General features: G+C 44.2%; 1 protein-coding gene across 1 annotated transcript in view; it reads left to right on the top strand.

Annotated features, from left to right (window-relative positions):
- The window catches only part of CPZ (carboxypeptidase Z), a 34,134-nt gene extending 16,449 nt beyond the window's left edge, over nt 1-17,685 (top strand). Inside the window, exons 5-11 of the mRNA XM_079991594.1 lie at nt 567-763; nt 1,658-1,819; nt 2,502-2,660; nt 7,673-7,808; nt 12,018-12,157; nt 15,906-16,005; nt 17,132-17,685. Coding sequence (XP_079847720.1) covers nt 567-763; nt 1,658-1,819; nt 2,502-2,660; nt 7,673-7,808; nt 12,018-12,157; nt 15,906-16,005; nt 17,132-17,496 — 1,259 coding nt within the window. The 3' untranslated portion in view covers nt 17,497-17,685. The remainder of the gene's footprint in view (nt 1-566; nt 764-1,657; nt 1,820-2,501; nt 2,661-7,672; nt 7,809-12,017; nt 12,158-15,905; nt 16,006-17,131) is intronic.
- The last annotated feature ends 609 nt before the right edge of the window (nt 17,686-18,294 follow it).

The raw sequence follows: 18,294 nt of genomic DNA, 5'->3' as shown, positions 1-18,294 counted from the left end.
CATCTGCTTAGCCAAAGATGCCCTCTTGGCTTCCAGCCAAGAGAGGACAAAGGGACTGTCTCCTTATGGAATAGTTCCCAAGTATATGTTACTTTTCTAAGCTAAGTCTGCCTTCTGGGATCTGATTGCGAACAGAATGTGTGAGTAAACCTTTTTATACTTTTATAGAAGACTGTGTCGTGTCTTATCCTTTATGAGGGAATAAGGGGGAAATACCAGAACAGTTATTATAGAGGCTTTAGTGAGCCTGAGCAAACGCATCCGCTGCAAGTTTAAAAAGGGGAATGTTACTCTGCTAAATTGTGAACTTGTTAACACAAGTTGGAAAAGGATATAATCAGACAATATATCCTCTCCTGCATCCCTGAACATTCTCACAGAAAAGGCCAGTCTGGGGCAGGGAGAGATCAAATGTCTCCCAGTGGTTCTTACTTTGGCAGTTTGTGACAGACACCTTGATAAGGGCAACACAAACCACAGTGACCACTGAGCCAAGTCTCACGGTCTGTTTCTTGAAAGTCATCTTGAAAGCCAGATAAAACATATCCTGGTTCATCTCTTCACAGTTAAGCCAGAGTTTAAATACATCGGCAACATGCATGGAAATGAAGTTGTGGGCAAAGAATTACTGATCTACCTTGCCCAGTATTTGTGCTCTGAATACCTTACTGGGAATTCCAGAATCCAGACGCTGATCAACAACACTCGAATTCATCTCCTTCCTTCCATGAATCCAGATGGATATGAACTCGCAGCAGAAGAGGTCAATACCTAGCAGGGGATTGGGCAGAACTTTTGTTTTGTTTTGAAAAATATAGTGCTAAAAAAAATAGTGCCCAAGGTGTCTCAACAATGAATTCACAAAACAATATTTAAAAAAACTAAAAGACCTCTTTTGCTTTTCCTTGGCAATAGTGTGTGATTTGCATTTTTTACCTGAGTCATCCAGAACAATTTATTTCGGGGTGTGTGGGGTGGCTGATGTGTAGATCCTTCTGCCTCCTGGCAGTGGCGTAGCGTGGGTTGTCAGCACCCGGGGCAAGGCAAGTAATTTGCGTCCCCTAACCCGTGGAGAGTGAGTGAGCCAGGTAGGGTCAGAGAGCTGCGAGTGCAAGTGCACCCCCCCCCGATGTTGCGCCTGGTGCGGCCGTCCCCCCTGCACCCCCCACGCTACGCCACTGCCTCTTGGTCAGGAGTTTGTGGTCAGCAGTTCCTTCAGCTCTGTAAGGCTGTAGCACCCAAGCTCCACCCCCCATAATCCCAGGTAGAAGAAGATCCTGCAACATTAATATGTTGTGTCTTCTCCAGTTTTCAAAGACATGTGCAGGAAGATGAATCAAAGGAGATACTTTTGGAATTGCCATCACCCATCTCCTCCCCTCTGCTTCTCCCTAAGGTAAAATTCCTCCCCTTAGTGACCAGGGCAAAGTAGTGCAGGCAGGAGGCCCCCTCAACCACCCCAATATCTGAACTGACCACTTGAGTTTTCTACTTCATTTTCAGGGCAAGCATGCCCACTTCTAGCTGTGACTATTTTGTTTAGATTACATGTTAGTTGCTATTGCGGCTCTTCTGGATTTTCTCTGGTGCTTCAGTTCACCATCTCAAAGTAGCACCAGAGTTGTGGAGCTTATCCTTTTGTTCACTGCTTGACCAGGGGGCTGGCTACAATGGATGGACAAATGGGAGACAAACAGCGCAGAATCTGGATCTTAACAGGAACTTCCCAGATTTGACGTCTGAAGCTTACAGACTATCAAGGATCCGAGGGGCTCGTACTGACCACCTTCCAGTTCCACAGTCTTACTGGTGGGGTAAGGTATGGATTGCAAAAGTTTATGAAACATGTTCTATTTTATAGGCCATTAACATAGTATCTAAAAAGGTAAAGGTACCCCTGACTGTTAGGTCCAGTTGCGGAGGACTCTATGGTGGTGGCACTCATCTCGCTTTATTGGTTGAGGGAGCCGGCGTACAGCTTCCGGGTCATGTGGCCAGCATGACTGAGCTGCTTCTGGTGAACCAGAGCAGCGCATGGAAACACTGTTTACCTTCCCGCCGGAGCGGTACCTATTTATCTGCTTGCACTTTGACGTGCTTTTGAACTGCTAGGTGGGCAGGAGCTGGGACCCAGGAACAGGAGCTCACTCTGTTGCAGGGATTCAAACCCCCGACCTTCTGATCGGCAAGTCCTAGGCTCAGTGGTTTAGACCACAGCACCACCTGTGTCCCCTAACATAGTATCTAACTGCACATTTAAAATATCCTTAGATCATCGGGGCTAAAATACCCTTTGGTGCATAGTCTGCCTTATTTCAGTAATGCATGTCAAAATGACATCAGTTCTTAATTTCATGAGCTATGGTGATATCCTTCTTTACACAGAGCACTTTCATTAAAATGTTCCAGCGGTAATCTTCAGGCTGTGTTTTCCATTCACAATATCTCAATGAGGCCATATTAAATGCATCTTAATGTGATCACTTTAAAATGTTCTTCAGGTCGCTCCTGAGACGAAAGCTGTGATGAAGTGGATCAAATCTATCCCATTTGTCCTGTCTGCCAGTCTCCATGGGGGGGATCTGGTTGTTTCCTACCCTTACGATTACTCTGTACACCCCCTGGAAGAGAAAATGTTTTCCCCCACCCCCGATGAAAAGGTAATATTGCATGACAGACCCATTCGGAATAATGCGAACCTGTGTGAATTTTCAAAATGGCTGACCAAAGAATTTGCTAAGAATTGCCTGACAAGAAAAGTGTGATAGTTCTACAAACAGCAGTTGCTTGCATTTAAATGGCTCACCACGCACATCCATTGCAGTTTAGAACAAGAGTCATTGTATTTAAGAAGAAAATGGCTGAATCCATTGTCCCAGGAACGCCAAGTCTTAGTCCCCAGGATCAGCAGGAAACATTGAAAGAGCAGCTCTGAGTAAAATTAAAAGGCAACAGAAGGGGGCAGTAATGTCATTTTTATTTAGTCTGTCAGAAGAAGCCCTTTTACTCAATTTCTTTGGGGTTGCAACTCCCAAAGCATCTTTATCTAGAAGCCTATGGGATCTCCTTCCAAGTAAATTTGTCTAAGATTAGAGTGAGCTTTTACCCTCTGAAGAACTTTAAAATGCACATTTCTCATTTTCCTCTTGTGCATTTTATTGCCTTAAATTGCTGAATTACAAGAGAAATATTTCACTTTTATCTCATAAAATGCTCCCCACCCCTTTTAAGGCAATCGTACATGTAGTATTATATATCTGGATTCATCACACCAAGCAGGTAAGATGTCTATAAGATGGAGCCCAAGATATTTTGTGTGGATTCTCAGGTCCCAGGCAACATTTTGGGAAGGCCAGTATAGACTTGGAATATGGGTCTCTTCCCACACATATATCATAATCCTATCCTATACATTCAATCTCATGAGTCATGGAAGAAAAGTGTTTCTCCAAATTCTGAAATGACATTTCTAACATTTCTGAAATTGCACCGTGGGCAATGCTAGTGTTTGTCTACTAATCCCCAAAACACACACATTTTTTCTTTGCTATTATTTTGCTTTTTTGGGTTATTCTTGTAACTTTGTGTTGGTCTCAGTAAAGGAATTATACCACCAATGTTTTGAATACCACCCCACCTTAATGGATCCACAAGGCTGCAAACATTTTATAAAGCATGCCATTCCCTTCAAAGTTTTATTTTTATGGTCTTTTTTCATTGCAAAATCATGAATTATCTCCCAAAGGTCAATTTCTTCTGACAAATATATACTTGATAGACAAAATAGCTAAGTGACTCACAGAGCAATCCTATGCATTAGAGATTAGGCTGACTTTGTTCAGTGGTGCTTACTTCCCCCTAAGTCAGCATGGCATTGCAGCCTTATCCACTCTGGGGTTCTGGTCGAGCACGTGCAGTTTTTAATGAGTGGCCCTTTACACTATTCGCAAGGCTGGATCTTTGCCAAAACAAACAAACAAACAAACAAACAAACAAACAAACAAACAAACAAACAAACAAAGAATCAGACAGTACAGCTCTATTCTCTCCTGTTTCTTGTGAGCCTTTTCAATGCTAATGGTGCTATTACCTGTCTTTTGAAAGCATTAGACTGGAGTCACGTGATGCTTGCGGCCCATTGTCTTCATCATTTGCCAAAGACAGTCTCGACACTGAAATCATCTTATTCATCAACTTCCCTAGTTAGTGTATTACCCGAGTCAGGCTGCAAAATGGCTTGTTTTTCTGGGAAAAGGCTAGAGGATTGTTGGTGTCGTTTAGCTCCCCTTATTTAACTTCCTCACATTTCTGACTCCTTGACTGATATGTATAGCCAGTCCCAGAAACAGTAGTGTGCTGTGTGAACAACACATTTACTCACATAGATTTTGGGCCTGTGATTCCTACCAGCATCACGGGCTCTCACTGTCCCTGGTTATTATGGGTGCTTTGTCCCTTCCAGCGGCTGCATCCCTCTCCTGCTGTGTACAAGGAACCCAGGCACTTGCAGTTCTTGAGAACACAAGCACAAATCTTTCTGTCTCTAAAACTACAAATGCTAGCTTTTCTGCAGAAACACATTCTCCCTGTCCTAGACAAGGGTCCAGATGCACAACTCATTGTTTGGAAAGTTAGTTCTTCTTTCCTAACACAGAATCTGATTGATTGACTCCAGCAGATCTCACAATAGGTATGTAGATGTAGGTGTGGTACGCTGGTTTGACATCATCTGACAGGAAGTGCCTACAGAGGGTGGTGAATACAGGACAAGATATTATGGGCTGTCATGTGAATCCGCTGGATGAAATAGCAGAAGAACGTTGCCTCAGGAGAGTGAAGAAAATTCTCAGGGATGATTCACACCCTGGCCGGCACTTTCTTGATCTCCTGCCCTCAGGCAGAAGATATAGAAGCATGATTAGTCGCACCAACAGGGTAAAGAACAGCTTCTATCCGTGGGCTGTTAGGCTGCTGAATGAAAAGATAACAACAGGGCAACTGACTTTTGGGTTTGGTGGGTGTGCGTCAGTAAACGAGGGGAATTAAGACTAAGAGTGCTGAGTGGGGGGTGCTCCTGTAATCTCACTGTATACAAGTTGTACAAGTGACAATAAAGTATTTCAATATTTCAATTTCAATAGATACAGGAAAAATAATTTCCCAGAAATATTCTGAAGCATGATCTGCAATTTAGTCAGTTTGGACCAGGCTCTGCTGGTGCACCTGATGATAGAGTCAAGGGCTCCCACAGTTTGATCAAGTGCTGGAGCCAGTGCAAGACTGGATTCACCTAACTTGAATGTCCTGCTGCCTAATCCCAGATGTGTTGGATTGTGCTGTAGTCATTCAGTCAGGAGGAAAATGCACGCTGTCTTTCTCAGAGGCAACTTTTCCAGTTCTAGCGAGTCCTGGCATAGATGAAGACCTGATAGCCTCATTTCAGTGCATGGAGCAGACTGGGAGGCATTCTCTGACACCCTGCAGTGTTGGGTATCCAACTGAAAGGGGAGCTAGTCAGGCAAGAAGAGGTATTGAGGGGAGAGCTAAGGACACAGTGTCCCCCAGCCCAACAGGGGATAAAAGTGGAGTGGGAGATACGTTGAAAGTGAAGCCCCCAACCCAAAAAGGGTGAGAGTCTCACCAGATGGCTCTGAACGTTAGAGACATATTGGAGCTCTGAAGGCATTTGTGACCCACAAAGAAGTAAGAGGGGAACCCTCCGGATTGCCCATTGTCAGCCTTGGCTTTTGGAGCCCAGAAAAATCTAGCCTTGTTCCTTATCCACAGTTGCTTCACACACTGCCCAGAAGCAACAACAAAGGGAGTGTGAGCCACCTGCTTCAGTGACGAGAACCCGCTCGCCATCCGTAAATAATCAGTCTCACACCAAAATGGGTTGGAGAAGTCTGGCCGCAGCTCTCTCTAGAAGCTGCTGGAGCACAGCCTTTATTGTGTGTCCACGAAAAGATACAAATTCAAGGAGAGCGCTTTGCCTCAGTCAGCAGATAAAAGACAATACAATACATTAGTCTCATGTTCTCACACCAGACCACGTATTTGATCATGCTATGCTACGTGGACCAATCATTGGATGGCATGAGCTGTCCACGCATTGATCATGCTCCAAGCAATGCTTTCTGCTTATGAAATCATTCTTGCAATAATGAACTTTTGCCCATGCTCTTATGGACAAATGACCATATTCCCACACTTCAGGTTGTTGTGCAAAGGCAAAAACTGTTGACAAGATTTTAGTTTGGCTCCAGGCAAAGCACCCGACACCCGACATCTTTACTGCTGCCACTTCTGGGTTCTATGTGACGTGGACCTCAAAATATAAACAAGGGGAAGCTTAATGCCCACAGCCTGCTTTGTCTGTGGTTCCTGCTATTAGTTAACCTAGAACTTGGAGTGAAATGTGCTTCACCAAGGGAGGCTTGCCTCTTCTTTCGGCTGCAGCCTGTCTGCCCTTCATCCACAAGCTGCTCCTCAGCTGCAGCCCCTCTGCCAGCTGCCCGGTCACAAGTCCTTGGGCCTTGCTGTCTCCCCCTCTTAATCTCCATGGCACATGTGCTTCTTTGTGCCTCCATAGCATTTGCTGGTTTCTCTCCTCCAGACACTTCACCACCAGAATATTTTAGCTAGGCAAATGCACAGCTGAGTGCCTTTCTCTTAAGGTTTTTCAAAGGCTGTTAGCAGAATATCTGCAGTCTAGTACAACTGACATCAAACCAGGGCTGAAATAAGCCTTTTTAATTTATGCCAAGAGAACAGAGGTGCCCTGGAATGGGCATTTGTGACTTCGCTTGCCAGATCTATTCAAAGAAATGCTGAGCATTTAACACCTTTGGAAACATATAAGAGAGATTTTTAAACTTTGTTTTATACCATCACTGCTCGTTGCCTAGAGAATATATTTTTATTAGGTGACTAATGAAAATAAGCATAACAACCCGAAGCATTTGCAGTTAGAAATTGTGCTGCAGTTTAAAACACACAAATTCTAAGTGGTGGTTGGACACAAATGTGGAATCATTATTAATGACAATATGGTAATAAAAAAAATTAATGACCAAGAATCCTCACTCTGCTGATCACTGCGTGCAAATGTAAAATTAAAATAGCAACAAAAACTTCACACAGAACAGACAAGGATCCAGAAGGGAGATTTACAATCAAGGTTCCTTTGTTGCACCTACAAACGAATTTCATCGGGTTCAAAACTAGACTGCTTCCTCTCTGTTTTTCATTCATTAAAAGAAAAAGAAATGAAGTGAGCAACAGAAAGTAACATGATAGGAAATTATACAGGATCAGAAACTGTAAAATTTTCTTGTTTTTCTTTTTTTATCTTTTTGTAAATGGCTTTGAGGGTACCCCCACCAACAATCAAACTCCGTCTAAATTTTAATAAAGAAACCAGCAAGCCAGCCAAAACGTTATGCCAAACATTTTCAGCCCATTTAACTAGAATAGGCTGGTGGTGTTTCCCATAATATCCCAGTACTGGTGGGCTGCTGTGCAGGTCACAACCTGTTTGAAATGTCCAAATGCAAGTGGTAACATCAGGAATTTAATGGACATGTGCTTGCAACGTGTGTGTTTCAACAACTGGAAGGCAAACAGCATTTGGAGTAAATAAAAATAATTTAACTCTCTCTTGTGTTTTTAGATGTTCAAATTGCTGTCTAAAGCCTACGCAGATGCACACCCTGGCATCTCGGACAAGTCAGAAATGCGTTGTGGTGGAAATTTTGTGAAGCGAGGAGGCATCATAAATGGTGCTGAGTGGTACAGCTTTGCAGGAGGTACATCTCTTTAGCAATTTGATAACTCTGCGAGAAGTGTGAAGTTTCTAATCTTAAATTCTCAAAGGAAATTTCAGTAAGGCTTTTGACAAAGTCTTCCATAATAGTCTCAGGAGGAAGCTGGTAAAATGTGGGTTGAATGAGGAAGCTGTTAGGTGGATTTGTAGCTGGTTGACTGACTGAATCCAAAGAGTGTTCATTAATGGTTCCTCGTAATCCTGGAAGAAAGTGACAAGTGGGGTGCCACAGGGTTCTGTCCTGGGCCTGTTGTTGTTCAACTCTTGGAAGAAGGAATTGAGGGGATGCTTATCAAATTTGTAGATGACACCAAACTGGGAGGGGTAGCTAATGCCACAGAAGACAGAATCAGAATTCAAAATGACTTTGATGGATTGGAGAATTGGGTACAAGCTAACAAAATGAATTTCAATATGGACAACTATAAGGTTCTGCGCTTAGGCAGGAAGAACCAGGTGCACAAATCTAAGATGGGGAACACCTGGCTTACTAGTTGTACATGTGAAAAGGACCTAGGGGGTCTTAGTGGACCACAAGCTTAACAGTGTGATGCAGCAGCAAGAAAAGCTAATGCTATTCTAGGCTGCACCAACAGAAGCATAGTGTCCAGATCAGGGGAAGTCATGGTCCCACTCTATTCTGCTTTGGTCAGACCACACCTGGGAATACTGTGCCCAATTCTGGGCACCACAATTTAAGAAGGATGTTGACAAGCTGGAATGTGTGCAGAGGAGGGCAACCAAGATGATCAAGGCTCTGGCAACTAAGCCTTACAAGGAGCGCTTGAAGGAGCTGGGTATGTTTAGCCTGGAGAAGGGGAGACTGAGAGGAGATATGATAGCTATCTTCAGATATCTAAAGGGCTGTCACATGGAAAAGGGAGCATGCTTGCTTTCTCCTGTTCCAGAGGGTAGGATCTGAATCAATGGTTACAAGAAAGGAGATTCCATCTAAACATCAGGAAGAACTTTCTGACAGTAAGAACTGTTCAGCAGTGAAAGAGACTCCCACAAGAGGTGGCGGACTCTCCATCCTTGGAGGCTTTTATAGGTTGGATGGCTTTAGCTGATATTCCTGCAATGCAAGGGGTTGGACTAGATCACACTTGGATCCCTTCCAATTCTAATATTCTATGAAATAGACTCTTAAGATGGACAATTCATACAATATTTTCACATATTATGGCAATTCTTAGAATTCCATGGGTCAGTGTCATCGTAGTATGTCAATGGAGCTATTGCGAGTTGAGAAAGAGAAACTTTGGCTAAGGGTGCTGATTTGTTATTTATTTCATTTCTATCCCACTTTCTCCTCCAAGGAGCCCAAGGTGGCTCTCCTGCTCCTCATTTAATCCCCACAACAAGAACCCTGTGAGGTAGGTTAGGCTGAGAGGAAGTGACTGGCTCAGGTTACCCAGCGAGCCTCATGTGGGGATTTGAATCTAAGGCTGGATCAACACTGATTAAAAAAAAACGCTAAGAAAAAAAGTTATATCTGTCAATGCAATTTCCCATTGGCTGCTGGTGTCGCATTTTTATACTGCATTTATAATGCTCACCAGTATAGATTAGTCCTAAGGACTAGCCTCCCAAGTCCTAGTCTAATACTCTAACTGCTACACCACACTGCCTCTAATGTAGGCTTGGCTAATTTGTGATCCATCAAACCAAATGTATTAAAAGGGAGAGAATGATATATCTGCCAGCATTTCACAGATGGAAACGGTGATGTGTTTTTATCTTACCAAGAATTACGTACTTCACACTGTTGACAAGACACAACACTACCTGCTTTATTCGCTTGTTTTGCAGTAATCTGTCCTCTGCTGAATTTAGAGCCAAAAGTGTGATTCACTGGAAGCAGAGAAATGCTGTGGACACATAATTGCCCCACAATCTGTTATGGATAGTTCAAAATATCTTAGCAACTGTACAGTGTGAAACAACAACAACAACAATAACAATAACAATGTTTATATCCTGCCTCTTTTCTATAAAGAGATCCAAGGTGGCTTATGGATAAAACAGAAACAGCTAAAAGCATAGAAAAAAATAAAATTAAAAGCAATTAAACACTCATTAGTATTTAAAACAGTGCTTTTTTCAGGGGGTACTTGAGGGTACACAGTACTGGCACCTTGTTGTTGTTGTTAAAAAGTGTGACGCTTACTGTAACAGCTTCATAGTGAGTACTGGCACCTATTTTTCTAGAAAACAAAGCACTGATTAAACACACAGACATATAAACACACACATATAAAAGATATATTAAAACATACAGATAATAACAACAAGAACATCACAACACCAGCCCTTTCCTTAAAAACAGTCAGGCAGAAATGGCAGGCTGTGCTGTATTTTTCACGCAGAGATGTTTACCTGCATGCGCACTAGAGACAAAGTGCATCCGTGCACCTCCTAAGAGCTCTAATCTTGACGAGGGAGCCGAACACTGAAGACTGACTGCTCCAGCAATTCACCCTAACAAAAACGTAGCATGGCATCCCTAAGGGGAGAATGTAGGGGAAATGCTTTGCCAGGGACAGGAGCCAGACAATAGGCTCTTTCTCTGGCTGATACTGTGGGTGAATGGGAAGGTTTCTGAGGAATCGTTGTTCTTCAGGCATCTGTTTCTAGAACGGCTAATGAGACAAGAGAAAAGTGCGAGTGAACCAGGCGATTTCAAGCTACACTGGACCCACCTCCCATGTTGAGACATGACTATCTGAATAGGGAACTGGGCATTTGGAATGGACTGAAGAAGTCCTAGTAGAGCCTGGAAGTCAGTGGCGTAGCATGGGTTGTCAGCACCCGGGGCAAGGCAAGTAATTTGCGCCCCCTAACCCGTGGATTTGCGCCCCCTAACCCGTGGATTTGCCCTAACCCCAGATGTTGTGCCCGGTGCGGCCGGCCCCCCCTGCACCCCCCACGCTACGCCACTGCTGGAAGTGGTCTCTCCCCCACCGTCAGTGACAGTGGCGTAGCGTGGGTTGTCAGCACCCGGGGCAAGGCAAGTAATTTGCGCCCCCTAACCCGCACGCCTGGCGCCCCCCCTCCACAGTGGGCGGCAACCCGGCGGCTCGAATTGGATTCGCACAGCAGTGAGAGAGAGTGAGTGAGCCAGGTAGGGGCAGAGAGCTGCGAGTGCGAACGCCCCCCCAGATGTTGCGCCCGGTGCGCCCGGCCCCCCCTGCACCCCCCACGCTATGCCACTGGTCAGTGAGACCTCCTGTGTACCAGGAAGCGGTGAGACTGCTACCCACTTGGCACAGAGATAACCACAGTGGATTGTGGGATCTATTCCAGATGATACAAATCCATTCCAGAGTTTTGGCAGAACAGAATGAACTCACAGAGGTATAGAATGATCAAGTTGGAAGGGACCCCAAGGATCATCTAGTCCAACCCCCTGCAAGGCAGGAATCTCAACTAAAGCGTCCATGGCAGATGGCCATAATTCCTCCCAAATTTTCCAGAGTTGAACTCCAAATCCCTACTTAAGTCATATTCGCATTTCACATGACTATGTGAATCTACATTGATTAGAATGTGATTCTGTTCCAAAAATAATCTCCCGTTTTCTGTTCCACATTCACACAATGCGGCAGCTAGACTGGTGACTGGGAGTGGCCACCATGACCACATAACACTGGTCCTGAAAGATCTTCATTGGCTCCCAGTATGTTTCCGAGCACAATTCAAAGTGTTGGTGCTGACCTTTAAAGCCCTAAACGGCCTCGGTCCAGTATACCTGAAGGAGTGTCTCCACCCCCATCGTTCTGCCCAGACACTGAGGTCCAGCACTGCGAGAAGTGAGGTTACAGGGAACCAGGCAGAGGGCCTTCTCGGTGGTGGCGCCTGCCCTGTGGAACGCCCTCCCAGCAGATGTCAAGGCAATAAACAACTATTTTACTTTTAAAAGAGGTGGCCCTGTTTAGGGAAGTTTTTAATGTCTGATGCTGTATTGTTTTTAATATTCAGTTGGAAGCCGCCCAGAGTGGCTGGGGAAACCCAGCCAGATGGGCGGGGTATAAATAATAATAAATTATTATTATTATTATTATTATTATTATTATTATTATTATTATTATAGAACTAAACCCTGGGAGGCTCCAAGTTGCTTTAGTGTCGTATCAAAATGCCCCCATCAAATACCATCACTGATGAACCTTCCAATCTTCCTCTTTTCAAGGAATGGCAGATTTTAATTACCTTCACACAAACTGTTTCGAAGTTACGGTGGAGCTTGGTTGCGAGAAGTTTCCCCTGGAAGAAGAACTGTATTCACTCTGGCAGCAAAACAAAGAAGCTCTTCTGAAGTTCATAGAAATGGTAGAGTTTCTTGTGACTCCTTTCTTTCTCCTTCCTTTTACTGAGCTGCTCACCAAGGATGATTTGTGACACGATTTGACTCAAGGGACCCAGCTGACTTTTCCACAAATGGGCTGCAAGTAGCAGTCCACAGATAACTCTGATGTAACTTCCTCCCTTATTTGAGATTATAGCTGAAGACCGAGGGCAAGCAGTGTCCAAATTCCTGCTGTCAAGCCAGTTACGTGTGCTCATTTTTCATTCTGTTCATCCTGGGCAGGGCCGGCCTGTCCATGAAGCAAACTGAGGCAGCTGCCTCGGGTAGCAGAATTCAAGGGGCACAGCCAGGAGCATCCATCGCCGTTGCTGCCACAGAAGTGAGGAGAAGCGGCTGAGCTCTACAATTCTTTGATTCTAATGTGTAGTGCAGACAGTGTATTTTCGTGGATGTGCTGAAGGGTACAGGCACCTTTTTTCTAGAAGAAAAGCACTGAATTCAAATATCATTTTTACAGTCATTTTTGTGCAGGGCACTTCAGAACAGACATTCTTGAAACCCTTATTGGGGAGGCTGCAGCTTAAGTTTTTGAAGCAAATGCTCTCTTAGATCAGTGGCCTGGCAAGTCTACCAGAACAATAAATGGCTGCAAAATTAGGAGCAACTAGACATCCCTTTCCAGGTCATTAGCAGGTATCTGTTGTGTATTGTTCTGAGGAGCCTGGTCATAATAGGGATTTAAAGTAGTTAGGAATATGCCCATTTCCCTTCACGGGCATTAAGTTACTCCTCATTAAGCATCCCTGTTTTATTTGCAGTATCATCTTTCAATACAAAGTCCAGTCCAGACCCATAAATTTATTTTTATTTTACAGCTGATCTGCTTTAGAGAATCCAAATGGGACTCACTCGAGACAAAAGGGCCTGCGAATAAATGAGCCCCTAATAGAGATGACAGAGTCAAGTCACTTTGATTGTGTTTAGCCATAGGCCATTGTAACAAAACACTGACCTCACCCAGTAAAGTCTGGCAGAGGAACGGGAGTGCGGAGGGAGCAAACCACCCCCGGCGCCACTATTCTGGTAGGGTGGTGTCACAGCGGCCCCCCTGGACACGTGCCACGCACCCCCCACGCCCCAGGAGCCATGCCCCCAGAACACGCACCACACCCTCGCAGGTGGCATGTCACACTTCTGCGGATGGTGTGCTATGCCCCCGGGATGCACATCATGCCCCTGGGGCGCTAGCCATGTCCCCGCCTGCTCTCCACCCCCGGTAGTGGAGCATGCGGCTTCGCCACTGCTGGGAGGAGCCCTGAATATACCGCACAGGGAAGCATTAAACCAAGGAAATTTCCTGAACAACCGAGGGTCCTCTCAGTCAAAACCTTTGCCTCATTCTGCCCCTGCTCCCCAGTCATTGCAAAAAGGGCCACTCTGTGCATGGTAGATAAATCTTCACATGATAATCAATCCTAAACATTCCTGGGCTCAACCACCTTTTTCAAGTTCAGTAGATGGTATTGTGCCATCTCATAAAGTTTCGCCCGAAACAGAAATGTAGATTGATGGATCTCACAGCAATACAGTGGTGTCCCGCAAGACGAATGCCTCGCAAGACGAAAAACCCGCTAGACGAAAGGGTTTTCCGTTTTGGAGGCGCTTCGCAAAATGAATTTCCCTATGGGCTTGCTTCGCAAGACGAAATGTCTTGCGAGTTTTTCCATCTTTTTTTCCCTTTCCCCCCCTTTTTCTAAGCCGCTAAGCTGCTTATCTGCTTATCCACTAAGCTGATAAGCCGCTAAAAGCCGCTAAAAGCCGCTAATCCGCTAATAGCGCTAATCCGCTAAGCCGTCAATGGGCTTGCTTCGCAAGACAAAAAAACAGCTAGACAAAGAGAATCGCGGAACGGATTCTTTTCATCTTGCGAGGCACTACTGTAGATGGAAATCCACTCTCTGCTCTGTGGAAACCCCTCGGGGGGAAAGCCTTACTCACCAACATCTCTTCTTTGTTCAATAAGCAGCAATTAACTCTATAGCGAAGTAAAAATTAGAAACATGAGCTATTTACAGGCTATTTACAAAAATGTTTCATACTCGAAATATTTTGAAGGTAACAACCAAACACAGTTACTATTTTTTTAAGTACACAATTTTTCATAAAACCGTAGAAGATTGGGGGAGTGTGAATAACTAATGAATTTGTAACATTGAAGAAGTTGCACCCATCATCAAAACCTGATGAAAATTCAGTTAATTCTGTCCTGCACTTTTCTGTCTTCACATCTACTTCATGTCAAGAAGATGGGGAAACATGGACATGATTGGAATACACTCTCTCTTGCAGACAACAGCCACTTTATTTGTAGTTTCAAACAAGGTTGATGGGGCTGATCAGTTGGTTTTACTCAGTCCTGGGTTGAATATACATTCCCCTGCAGGCCTGACAAAGTCACTCTAGAGTGCCTGCTGTGGCTGCAGACACCAGTGTGGGAGAGACATGTTTTGTTGCAGCTGGAGCAGATGAAAGCATCCAGAAGTGTTGCTACAGGTGCATGATGGCATTTCTTCACGCCTCCCAGAGGTCATTCCTCCTCTGGTCACTGCACAACATGAGTGTCTGTCTCTAGGCACTGTGGTTGTCTGCAAGGGATTCCCACATGGTAGAGGTGATGTTGCCAACCTTCATGTCATGTTTGCAGACATCTCTGTCTTCTTCTTTGGCGATCCCCCGTAGCCGAGTAAGATTGTCTTCCATAAACATGGTTTTAACAATGAGTCCGTAAGTGATTGTGGAGCCCAATTCTGGATCCACACATCCTTCCACAAGTGGGGACATAGGCTTCCGGGCAGGAGTAACACAGAGTTGGTCTGCCAATGGGCCTGGTGCCTGAAGCCAGCTCCCTGCAGATCACATCCTATCATCTTCCATTCTGTGAATATGACCAAGCCAGTGTAGACGTCGCCGAGACAGAAGGGTGAACATACGGGGAATGTGGCCTCAAGAGAGCACATCTTTAAGACTCTGTCCTGCCATGTAATGCCCAAAATCTTCTAGACGTAGTGCATGAGATCTCACTCCTAACAGTTGTAAGTTGCCTACATAAAGCAGCATGCTCAACACACAAGCCTGATTGACCTTCATCTTGTTATTGGATATAGGCATCACATTCTCCCATACCCTTTTGGAGAGGTGAGCCATTACCAGAGCTGCCTTGCCAATATGCTTGTCCAGCTGTTGGTTATGATGGAGCCTATGTAGACAAAATTGTCTACCGTGTGCGGTCAACAGTGCTGATGTGTGGGGTCCTGGCGATGTCCTGACCCAGGATGTTGGTCTTTGCCAGGCTGGTGGTAATGCTGAACTCCCCAAAGACTTGGGGAAATGGTTGATGAGTCTCTGTAGAGCTTCCTCAGAGAGCGCTGTCAAGGCTGTGTCATTTGCAAACAAGACCTCTTGGATAAGGACTTTTGTCTTGGTGTGGGTCATGACTGTTTGAACAGACCCCCATTGCTCCTCAAATGAAAGTCCACACTGTCTTCAGTTGAGCTGAAGGCAAAAGAATATGCTAAAGAGAGTTGGGATGATAACACAACCCTGTTTCACACCATACAATTAAAACCATAAAATAAAAACCACGAACAACCACAGAGGTAAAATGCCATTAAACTCTCACTACACATGCAGGTTTTAATGGCGCTAGTGAGGAATAGATACAATAAGTTACTTTATTACCACCTGTTAAAATTGCTGTCTCTTTCTTTGTAGGCTCATCGTGGAATAAAAGGAATTGTATCTGACAAATTTGGAAACCCGATAAAGAATGCCCGAATTTCGGTCAAAGGCATCCGTCATGATACACTTGCAGGTAATAGAATTGGATGGAGAAGCAAATTAAGGCCTGAAACTTTGAGGTGGGGTTCATCTGAATATCACAATATTCTTTTTTCATTTCGAATACAGTAATATTTTATTAATTGATTCACTTATGCAACAATTTCTTTACCTTCAAGTCAATTTACAAAATCCAAAAGCAATAAAACAACTTGGACATTAATTGTAATTAATAAATTAAACTATCAAAATACAGTGGTTCCTTGGTTTACGAACTTAATCTGTTCTGGAAGTCCGTTCTTAAACCGAAACCGTTCTTAAACTGAAGCGTGCTTTCCCTAATGAGGCCTCCCACCACCAGTGCCCTTCCACCGTTCAGCTTCCATTCTTAGACTGAGGTAAAGTTCGCAAACTGGGACACTACTTCTGGTTTTGTGGAGTTCGTAAACCGAATAGTTCGTAAACAGGGCTGTTCTTAAACCGAGGTACCACTGTATCAAAGGAAAGATCAAAACAAGGGAAAAGCCACTGTGATGCTCTCCAGATGTTGGATTGCAGTTTCCATCAGCTCTGACCATTGGCCATGCTGACTAGGGCCGATGGAAATTGTAGTTGCTTCAGGCAATGGAATCTGTGTGTGTGTGTGTGGGGGGGTCCATCTGTCCCTGCCACCACAGCAGAACTCACAGAACTCTTGTGGAAGTCTTGACACCAGTAGGTGAAACTTTGGGGTGGCAAAGTAGGATGGGCTGCCCCTGATTGTAGGGCAACAATATTTTGGGGGCCACATTGTTCCCCAGGCCTGTGTGAGAATAACATGGAAAGAAGCATCCCTGTCTCTGGTTCTCCAGTCTTGGTCTCAAACTACTATAAAGGTCTAATAGTGACAGGAAAGTTAAATGAGGATGGCTTCAAACTAGAACTGAGATATGAATTTCAACAGGGACAAATATAAGATTCTGCACATAGGCAGGAAGAACCAGAGTGGGGGCTTAAAGCTGGGTCCCCTCAATCCTAGTCTACGACTACCTTATACCATCTCCAGAGCACCTCACTTTCAATAAATCCTATACTACTGAAATAGACCGATGAATATGCATATGTGGAAGTATCATTCCATAATGTTTGAAAATTTAAAACAAGACATTTGTTTCCTTTAGCTGCCGGTGGAGACTACTGGAGACTGCTGCCTCCTGGTACATATGTTGTCAGTGCTCAAGCTCGTGGCTACAGTAAAGTCCTGAAGAAAGTGACTTTGCCTGCCAAGATGACCAAGGCTGGAAGGGTGGACTTTGTCTTGCGACCCCTCCTTAGTAAGCCCCCTCGAATTGGCCATGGGGCCATGGGCACAGCATATGAGCATTATGACCCACTGGAACACTTTGACCCTCACGCTCAACATGCCCGACCAGAACCAAGAGATGATGGAGGGCAGTCTGTCCAGCCGAGAGAAAAACCCTGGTGGTGGTCTTACTTCAGCTCTCTTGATCAACACAAACCTTTGTGGCTGCTTAAACATCACTAAACTGTTCTATGTCGCACTCTTCATCTGAGCACACTAGCAGTAAATTGCATTTCCAGCTCTACTTTTGATGATAACAGAAGTATTTGAATCTGATTCCATTGTGAATATAACATTGCCTTGCTTTCCCCCTCCCTGCATTTCCTTTATTTCAAAATACAAAGAAAATATTAAAATTAGTATGCTCTTAAAGCTGGATGTAGCGGTTAATATTCCCTAGTACTGTGCTTCCCTTGTGCCATTGTTGTTAATCATCAGATTTATTATTTATTAGGACCCTAAAGTACCTGAAGAGAAATCTTTGTGATCCTTTAATGCATTTTCATACATGTCTTAACACATTCATTACTGTGAGTGAAAACACCCTTTAGGAAAAATTGGAAAAGCCTTTTCTTCTATACACATTACTTCTACTTAACTTGATACATTAATTTCCCCATCTGAAATGGTTTCTTAAAAAATATCACTTAACGTCTACATTGGTTTTCATGTAGGCCTTTGAAAAGTGTGAAAGAAGAGATCCTCATTTAAGCCGGCAATGACTTAAATGGGGTAGCCGGATTCTTTCAGACTGAAAAGGACATCATGCTCTTGCTGAAACGAAGATCCAGCATGCGTTTCTCAAAAACAAGTCATGCTAGATGAATCTCATTTCTTTTTTTGATAGAGTTACAAGCTTGGTGGATCAGGGGAATCCTGTGGATGGATGTAGTGTACAGTGGTACCTCGCAAGACGAATGCCTCGTAAGATGAAAAACTCGCAAGATGAAATAGTTTTTCGTTTTTTGAGTTGCTTCACAA

Source organism: Podarcis cretensis (assembly GCF_951804945.1).
Source record: "Podarcis cretensis genome assembly, chromosome: 9".
Taxonomy (NCBI): domain Eukaryota; kingdom Metazoa; phylum Chordata; class Lepidosauria; order Squamata; family Lacertidae; genus Podarcis; species Podarcis cretensis.
This window is presented reverse-complemented; position numbering and strand designations above follow the sequence as displayed.